Raw genomic sequence first — 10250 nt, forward strand, 5'->3', positions numbered from 1 at the left:
AGGTGTTAAACATGTATCATATGTACAGCATGTTATATATATGTAAGCATATGTACAGTGATTAAATATAAAGGCTATATCAGTGCAGAGACGTGTGGACATCATTGAGAGCCTTTGCTATGTTTCCACACGGACAGTTAATGAGGTGATACCGGAGAGACTGCACCTTTGTTATTGTTTTTATCTGTACGATCAATAAAGACAGTAATTTAGGTTTGTGTTGCCATTATGAGGGAAAACCCCACAAAACGCCATCCAGAGGGTAAATTTTGAGAATCATGGCGGATTTTGGTGTTTGATTTGAGACTCAGAAATAATACATAAGTTTACTGATTAAAAATATTTTTATCTGGAGTTAATTTATTTATTTTATATCTAAGTAAAAATATTAAAATAATTGTATTTATTATTTTATTATTTATTTTATATATAAAAATGTTGTTACCTAATGAATGTGTCCAGGCTGAAGATCCACATATAGAACACAAGCAGAGAAAAGATGATGATGATCAGGAATGTGTCTGTTCTCAGGCATGTTTACATCACTGACTCCCTCTGTCTCATCCACGTTAACCCCAAACTTCTTACTGCCTTCTGTGGTGAGTGAGAGACAGGACTTTATACACCAGTGGATTAACCGCGCAGTAACAGGAAATCGGTTGTTTGGCTGAAATCGGCGGGCAGTGAAAATTCAAAAATAAAATTTCACCAAATCAGTGGATTAAAACTAAAGTAAGAGTCTGTTTTGAAAATGTAAGAAGTAAAAAGTACAAATATTTGTGTAAAAATGTAATGAGTAAAAGTAAAAAGTTGTCTAAAAAATGAATAGTGGAGTAAAGTACTGATACCAGAAAAATCTACTTACGAAGTATTTGTACTTCGTTACTTCCCACCTCTGCCTTCAACACATACCCCTGCTGATAAAACTACATTATACAAAGGTTTGTGGACACCTCACCATATGACCGCCGCTTCTCTGGGAAGATGGTTTTGGAGTGTGCTTGTGGACATTTGTGTTTATTCAGCCACAAAATCAGGAACTGATGTAGATGAGAGGTCAAGTGTTCCAGTTTAGCTCAAAAGGTGTTCATCAACAGGGTTGAGGTCAGACCTCTATATAAGGCCATTCAAGATCTTCAACTACAACCCATATAAAGCATAGATTCATGGAGCTGGCTTTGTGTACAGGAACATCATCATGCTGGAACAACTGTGGGTCCCCTTGTTCAAGTGAAAGGAAAAATGTCATGCTCCTGCATCCAAACACATCCTAAAGAGTTGCGTGGCCCAGCTTTGTGATAACAGTCTGAGAACAATGTATGGTTTGGAAAAGTCATCTGTCCGACTCCATATAATTGTCCCCACAGAGAAAAGTGAAAGTGTCTATGGTAATATGCATGACATGATTTCCCTACTTCAAACATTACATTTTTAAATGCATGTAATTTATATATATAAAAAATGTTTTGAATTGCTTTTTTCGCTTGCTACTAGAGTTATTTCTTTGAAACATATTAGACCATAAAATATACCCACAATCCTTAGCAACAATTGCCTTGAATGCCTACATTTTTATATGCAAACAGCACAACAAAAGCATGCCCTGTGATTTTTTTTGGTAATGTAAATAATGTAATACACCGATCGAACACTAGAGGGAGACAATAGAAGGATTTTTTTTTATATAAAAAAAAAAAAGAACTTTTGCAGATCTACAGTATTTATTTGATTTTCACTCTCGAATGTCATTATACAAAACACAAAATCTGATTAAACGAGCAAACGATGACATAAATCCTTCTTTATAATAATAAGTGAATGATCATACACTTTAGAGAACTGCCATTCATGCAGGAACAAAACATTACATGCTCATCAGATGACTTTGTCTCACACACACACACACACACACACACACACACACACACACACACACACACACACACACACACACACACACACACACACACACACACACACACACACACACACACACACACACACAGAGAAGTGAAATGGTTGAGATGCATCCGGATTTCATCTGCAAAAAATGTTGAATGAAATGATTTGATTCCCTCATGACACACACACACACACACACACACACACACACACACACACACACACACACACACACACGTCTCTACACCCCGTTAAAAAGAGTTCAGAGTGTCTTTTTTTCCTCTCACGTGTGGCACAAGTGGAGAGTGGATTTGTTCCGCATCAGTGCGACTGGCGTGAAGCCGACTCATGGTTCCGTCCCGTACAATTGTGTGGAGATTCAAAAGTTTTTCCTGCATATTCAAAGTCGGAAATCACAAGTTATACCTGAAAATATATTAACTGTGTGATTAGTTGTTTGATTACAGTACAAACGTCAGAAATAACGAAACAAACGCGAAAAAAAACAACCGGGTTCAAACGAACACTAAACGAACTTGATGATTGGGAAAAGCTTTGAGATTCGTCCGTTGAGATTGAGCGGGTTTGGATGCGCAAAAACACAAAAACAATCGAAGACAAAAACACAAGTGCTGAAGAGAAAAGGGGAAATAAAAAAAAAAAACACAGTGGGAACAGAAGCATGTGTTATTGCTTGGCTGGTTTTGTGTATTTTCCTTCTTTCCCGCGGCCACAGGAACCGTTCAAAGTGCAGACGACGTGACGCAGGTTTCTGATCTTCTCTCTGCATCTCGAGCAGGACCGAGTCGGGAGACGGCGGAAACGTCGGGACACGATCCGCGGCGGTGAAGATGCGAGTTCGAGCTTTTTCCCGCATGCCACCGTGAAATAACGAAATCGGAAAAAAGTCTTCGTTAAAAAACACATGCATGTTCTCTCGCTCGCTCGCTCACACACACACACACACACACACACACACACTTCACAGTGTTAGCTGTCCGTGTTTGGGATAAAGTGGGTTCTTTGAGATGCCCAGGTGAAATCCAGGCTTTGATATTTTCCCAAAAAACAACTCAGTCATGCGCTCTCAGAGCTGGTCAGAAGATCACGGCTTTAACCATGAGAGATTTATTCTCCTTAGACTTTAATTACAAGATGGAAATACTTTAAAAAAAAAAAAAAAAAGGCACGAGACCTGCAAAGTCCTTTTCCGTAACCAAATATCTGCAGTACCTCGGATTGTTTCGAAAGAGAGCGAGATGGAGAAGCTGTAAAGCATCTGACGCTTGAGAACAAGTCGTTTCTATGCGCTCGTCACCGCAGTCAGGAACCCGAGCGGCGCGACTGCGCTGATGCCGCCGGTTTGTTTCGTTTCGGTTTTCCCTTTTGGTGAGCGAGTGTGTGTTTGCTCACATCTTCTCTCCATCCAGCAGCTCCTGCAGCTCGTGCTGGATGTCTTCGGGGAGCTCGAGCGCTGGCAGTTCCTCTAGAGGGATCTCGTGAGGGGGCATCTCGAGCGGGGGCAGGTGTGGAATGGTGATACCCGCAGGATTGCGCTGGTCGGGTGCTGAAGGAAAATGCCAGAGCTCTGAGCTGTCCACCAGGTGCGTGTCGGCATCGCTCTCCCTGCGCAGGCGTGCGTTCTCCTGGCGCAAACGATCGTTTTCCTTCGTCAGCCGCTCGTTCTCGGCTAACAGGCGCTCCAGGAGCTGGCGCAGGTCCTCGATTGTGGTGCGCTGCTCCTCCAGGCGTGTCTTGTCGTCTTTGAGGGCCTTGGTGCCCGAGGTCGGCTCAAGAGCGGCGCCGGTTGAGCTTCGGTTTCTCAGCAGGTAAAGCCAGGTGTCGTACTCGCGCTCGGGACAGGAGGAGGAGCTCAGCTCAGGGACGGACTCGGAGGACGAGTGAGGGGGCACCTGAAGCACTCTGGGCTTGTTTTCCCGCTTTGCTCTCCTCCAGCGCTCCTCGATCAACCTCTGCTGCTTCACGTGACTGTTTAGCTGCAGCTCTAAAGACAGGCGAGCCTAGGAAACATCACTGGTTCACTCAAAACACTCGATAGACACTTAAGAACCGGGTGCTAAAAAGATACTACGTCAGGGGTTGCCAATTGTTTCATTTGTGTAACATTTGAACATTGTAGGTAATTTGAGGTTATTTGCCTAAAAACTAAAGAAATGGTTTCTTGCACTGGTTACCAGTCTACATAGATATACAAAAATCAATCAATCAATCCATCTATCCATCCATCCATCGGTATACATGTGAAGTGCAATTCACCTGTTCACACTCGGTGAGCTTCATGCCCTCTTTCAGCAGTTCTGAAACACACACAAAAGAAGCTCAACTTCACACATGGTTCACTCCTTATACTGAAGATTACTTCTAACACGCCAAACACACAATACACAGTCTCTCATCGTTACTGTTTGCAAACACTCTACAGCTGCTGAGCTTCCTGCTCTTCCCAAACATGGAGATCTTTTCTATAGGCATAAACAAATCAGTAAGACATGCACTTTATTCTAATCATCATGTGGTTTATGTGAAAAGAAAAAAAAAAGAAAAGAAAAGAAACGGTGCCTCACTCGTCACTCACTCGTGACTCAGGACCAACACAAATATATACAAGCCTGTGAGGAACATCATCATATAACTGATATCGAACACATAATTAACCTGCAGCCTTTCTGTGGCATGAGATAGCCTCTTCATATTTCCCAGCAGCAAGCAAGCGGTCTGCCTTCCTGCACTGCTGATGGGCCTGAGAGAGAGAGAGAGAGAGAGAAACAGAGAGAGAGAGAGAGAGAGAGAGAGAGAGAGAGAGAGAGATACAGAGAGAGAGACAGAGAGAGAAAGAGTGAGAGACAGAGAGAGAGAGAGAGAGACAGAGAGAGAGAGACAGAGACAGAGAGAGAGAGAGAGAGACAGAGAGACAGAGAGAGAGAGAGGACAAAGGTGCAAAAGTGCATTAGATGTGGGAGTACAGAAGGAGGGGAATCACAGCACTTAGACATTTACAGGATTCAGGAGATATATATATATATACACACACACACACACACACACACACACACACACACACACACACACACACACACACACACACACACACACACCATGTAAACAGAAAGGGAAAAAAAAAAACTACATGAAAAACTAATAGGGTTCTGATTTGACAAATGATTGATACTAAATAATACTTGTGATAGTAATAAAGTTTAATTACAATTTTAAAATGTACACTATTTACTGTGAGTAAAGTAAATAGTAAACCTTCAGTTTACTCACAATCTATTCACAAATTTTGCAGTTGGAGTCTAAAGTCCAAGTGTCAGTCAGTCAGAGTTACACAATGTTGAAAAGTGTGTTGTGGCATAACTTATTACAACACTGATATGTGGGCAGATCACATGCTCTTAAACCCAATGGATTGTTCTCATGCCTACATAGATCGTCAGATATACTTTATTTCTAACGTAAGTGAAAGCGTAAAGTAATAACTAAATTGCAAAGGAAGTCTAATATTTACTGTACATGGTTCTAGTTCACTGTACATTCCATATTCTATTATTTCTATATCACTAGAATTGTACTTTTACATTTAGTTTTTTGTCACACTTTAATGTTTCAGATCATCAAACTAATTTCAATATTAGTCAAAGATAATACAAGTGAACACAACCTGCAGTTTTAAAATGAAGCTTTTTATTATTGAAGGAAAACAAAATCCAAAACTACACGGCCCTGTGTGAAAAAGTGTTTGCCCCCCTGTTAAAACAGTGGTTTATCACATCTGAGTTGAATTTCTCTCACCACACCCAGGCCTGATTACTGCCACACCAGATCACAATCAAGAAATCTCTTAAATAGGATCTGCCTGACAAAGTGAAATCGACCAAAAGTTCCTCAAAAGCTACACATCATGCTAAGATCCAAAGAAATTCAGAAACAAATGAGAGAAAGTAATTGAGATCTATCAGTCTGGAAAAGGTTATAAAGCCATTTCTAAAGCTTTGGGACGCCAGTGAACCACAGTGAGAGCCACACTTTTTCGCATCACTGTATCTAGTGATTTTGTATACACACACACACACACACACACACACACACACACGTGTAAGATTATAAACACGTACACCATCATACCCATTTAAAATCGCATCGGGGATATGTCTGCACCAGGGCTGCGTATCGGCAAGAATCTGGCGATGTGATCCGCATCCCGATACAGGGGCCACGATACGATATTTTGTGATACATTGCGATACTGTAAGCAAAGTGATATATTGGGATATTTTTATTTTAGGAATAGGATCTAATTTTAGGGAATCGGACGTTAAGAACACCACCATATGCTCGTCCGTGCGCATGTTCCCGAGCCAGTCAACGCTGCTATTAGTTCTGGTGGAAGTTTTACCCATAATCAGTTTTACAGCAGCGCCTAGAAAACAGGTGGATATTAACGCTAAAATTATCGCTGTGCCTTTGTGCCAGTACTTCCTGTGACTGTTCAGGTTTAGAGATAAGAACACTGCTGAATATAAACTCAAAAAGAAACAACTGCCATAAATCGATTTTAAATATGGATATTGCATTTTGGAAAAAATTTCTTACACCCTTGGTCTGTACTAGCTTTGCACACCTAGATTGAGGAAAATTCGCCAATTCCTCCTTTCAGAAGTTTTCAAGCTCAGTGAAATTCCTTGGTTGAGCAGACTGGACTCTCTCCAAATCTCTTCAAGTCCGTCCATGAGGGGTTTAAGTCTTGGCCCTCGAGGATATTCACCTTTCTATCCTTAAGCCTTTTTCCAGATGACAGAGTCTTCCAGGTGTGTTTTTGCATAGTGCAATTAGGCTTTTTCAGAAAAGGCTCATTTCTTGCCACCCTGCCAGACAGGCCAACATTTTGTAAAGCTTGGGAGATTTGTCACATTCACACTGACCAGTCCCAACTATAAAAGGTTTGCAAGTCCTTCAAAGTTGCCTTGAGCAATATCCTCCTCAGCCCGATGTCCTGATAAAGATGAATGATGAGGATGAATTGGACTGTAATTTATTATAAAACACTGTACTACAATGGCTTAGGACTGCAATTTGGACCACTTTTGATAGATACTGAACACCAGAGATGGTAAAAGTACACACATCCTTCACTCAGAAGAACTGACTACACTTTTTCACTCAAGTTAAAGTTAAGAAGTTTGAGCTCTCACATGTACTTCACACAACGAATGTATCCAGGCTGAACATCCACCATATAAAACACAAGCAGAGAAATGATGATGATGATCAGGAATGTCTCAGTCATGTTTACATCACTGATTCCCTCCGTCTCATCCACATTAACCTCAGACTTCTTATTGCCTTCTTGTGCTTGTCGTTAACTTTGTATAAAGTACAGATATTTGTGACCCAGCACTCTAGCCATCACAATTTATTAAACTCTGTCAAAATCCTTACACTTGCCCATTTTTCCTGCTTCCAACACATCGACTTTGAGGACAAATAGTTCACTTGCTCAATAAAGCTGCTCCATGATAGTGTGCATTGGAAAACGTGTTCTACAAATACATTTCATTGGGTGAATTGAATTTGGGTATAAGAAAGTAGACCCTGGGGGTTTCTATTATTACTCTGAGTGATTTCTGGGGTTGTAGGTGGGGAGTCCTGGTGCTGTCTGGTGTGACAGGAAGAGAGAGACACAAACCTCAGCTGACTTCCTGTTTGGCTGGACATTAGGAACAGGGCTGACAGGTTCAACATGCATCTGTACAGTCTACATAAGTCAATATAGGTGTGTGTGTGTGTAGATAGATAGATAGATAGATAGATAGATAGATAGATAGATAGATAAATGAAAAAAAATTATATACTACGATATGTGTCACACAGAGGCCATGAAGGACTGATGGGGAGATAAAAACAGAAATGATATATGAGCTGAGAGAGGAAGAAGCTCGCTCCAGCGCGCACACGTACACACTCAAGCGCGCACACGTACACACTCAAGCGCGCACACGTACACACTCAAGCGCGCACACGTACACACTCAAGCGCGCACACGTACACACTCAAGCGCGCACACCCACCCCAAGACGCACCCTCAGGCGCGCACACGTACGCTCAGGCGCGCGTTCATGACTCACCTCAAGCCGCTTTGTTCAGGGCGTCATGGCTTCACAGCTAGCGCGTGCGATAAAGTGAACTAGCCACTAATTCACGCCTGAACTCGAATGACCCCTTAAACCCCCCCAGTTAGAAGGGCACTACTTTCAGACTCTACACACTACGAAGCGCACTTGTTTTCCGTTTGGGATCCGACCACCGGGAAGCTCAGTTCTAACGCTACCTGGAGCCACAGAGAGAAACTCACCAGATTTACCGGACTGTCCACCACCTCCATGCTTCTCTTCTCCACGCGTCTGGGCTACATTAGAGTGTGGTGTTGATGTTCAGAGGCGCTCAGTGGCCCACCGTGACGTCACACTATAAATCCTAGCAGCGAGCAACAACATTGTTCCTTCTTTGACAACAACACAGGAGAAAAACACACACGGACGCACGCATATGACGTGGCCGTAGTACTGGCGTCACTTCCTGTCTACTATAGGCTTGTAATTCTTAGATTTATTTTATTTAGAATCTTTAAAATTTGGTATAATTATATAAATTGTATACATTTAATATATTTCAAAACATAAAAAATTTAATTAAATTGATAATTTTCAATCGATAATTTTGTATTTGATTTACTGCTCCTCAAAGCTGCAGTTGTTCACGTTCACCACCAGGGTGCGCCAGAGCTCTGTTTTACCCTGTAGCATGAACTAGTGACGAAAAAACAGGCCTGTGTTTATTCCAAGCAATCTGTGGACACCTGACCTTCACATTTATAGACAAGTGTTCACCTCACAACTATTCTCCTACATTTGCATTTACAGCATTTGGCAGACGCCCTTATCCGGAGCCACATACAATGATAAGGCCTTTCGGAAAGGGCCCAATAGTGGCAGCTTAGTAATGGTGGGATTTGATCTCACAACCTTCTAAACAAAATTCCAACATCTTAACCACTGAGCTCCACATTTTTCAAACTGTAGTGCTGTACTGTTGTACATGTAACTGCTGTAGTGTTACATGAAATAAAAGACTCAAATCCTGTTCTATCCTGTCAAATCTTACTAATGCCCCTATCCTATTTTTATAAAGTAAAATCCCAATATAATAGACAAAACATCAGGAAGAATTAGAAAGAAAACTGTTTTGATCTGTTTTTCTTTCAACGATAAAAATCTTATGTCAATAAAGAAAAAAGGGCAAAAAAAACCCGTCTACCTTTCTCCATTAACCAAACTATTAGTGAATCCTTCCTGTCTACATTCTTTATACAATAAAATCCCCAGCCGAACATCACTGCACATATTAATGTAGGGAATTTTTGCTGTGTAATAACAATAAACCACACACTCATTAGTAGATCACACTACATATATTACAAAATACATTATTTTGAGTTTTCTATGCCTATGTTTCATTTGAAATGAGACAAACAGTCATGGAGACATCTTTGTCTATCATGGAAACTTAGCTCCTAATCTCTGAGACGAGTGATTTCTGGCTTGTGTATTACTTTTTAACACTGTGTTTAACTAACCCTACTAACGTTTATTGCGTTACTGGGACTGTGTATAGAGTGTCCGTGGATTATCCAGGTGTTTAAAATCGACAGCCCCTGAATTAAATGAGCAGTGAAAACGTGCATAAAAATATAAAATTCACAAATAAAAGTGATATTCAGTGCTAAATGTAAAACCACAGATCTGATAACAGGCGCAAAGTCCTCAGCTCGGTATGCAAAGCTGTTATGTTTCCGTGGCTGGAAATTCCTTACAAAGCAACGCAGCCACATTAATGCAGCACCGTGGTCGTTTTTATCAGATGATGTCATCCGCTTGAGTGCTTTGTTTGTGTTGACCGATGCTGTATGCTTTAGTCAAGTTTCTGGTAATTATTGCTACTAGAGAGTACAGTAATTTCATGTACAGGTCAGTGACTCTTCCACATACACTCACATACGGGGCCATGAAACATGAAACTGGTAATGAAAATAAGAATGAAAGCTTTACTGTGTCGTTATAACTTTACTGTATAGCACTTTTTAGCAATTCTGCCATCATTATGCACATACATTATATCACCAAAACTATTTAGACACCCACAGTTTGAAAAAAAACATCTGCATTAACATGCAGCCAGTCGTACTTACCTGCTATAATAACTTCCACTCTACAGAGACGGCGTTCCACTACATTTTGGAGCTTGGCTGTGGTGATTTTTTGTATTCCTTC

At 41.1% G+C, this 10250-nt stretch overlaps 1 protein-coding gene across 1 annotated transcript; it reads right to left on the minus strand.

The window, feature by feature from the left end:
- Positions 1 to 1702: 1702 nt before the first annotated feature.
- Positions 1703 to 8484, minus strand: nrbf2b (nuclear receptor binding factor 2b). The gene is made up of 4 exons (XM_046854759.1): positions 8276 to 8484; positions 4579 to 4663; positions 4180 to 4220; positions 1703 to 3923 (listed from the first exon to the last, which is right to left on the minus strand). Exons 1-4 carry the CDS (start codon positions 8303 to 8305, stop codon positions 3312 to 3314), a joined length of 768 nt encoding a protein of 255 aa, XP_046710715.1. The 5' UTR covers positions 8306 to 8484; the 3' UTR covers positions 1703 to 3311.
- Positions 8485 to 10250: the final 1766 nt, after the last annotated feature.

The sequence above is a fragment of the Silurus meridionalis genome, chromosome 7 (assembly GCF_014805685.1).
Source record: "Silurus meridionalis isolate SWU-2019-XX chromosome 7, ASM1480568v1, whole genome shotgun sequence".
Taxonomy (NCBI): domain Eukaryota; kingdom Metazoa; phylum Chordata; class Actinopteri; order Siluriformes; family Siluridae; genus Silurus; species Silurus meridionalis.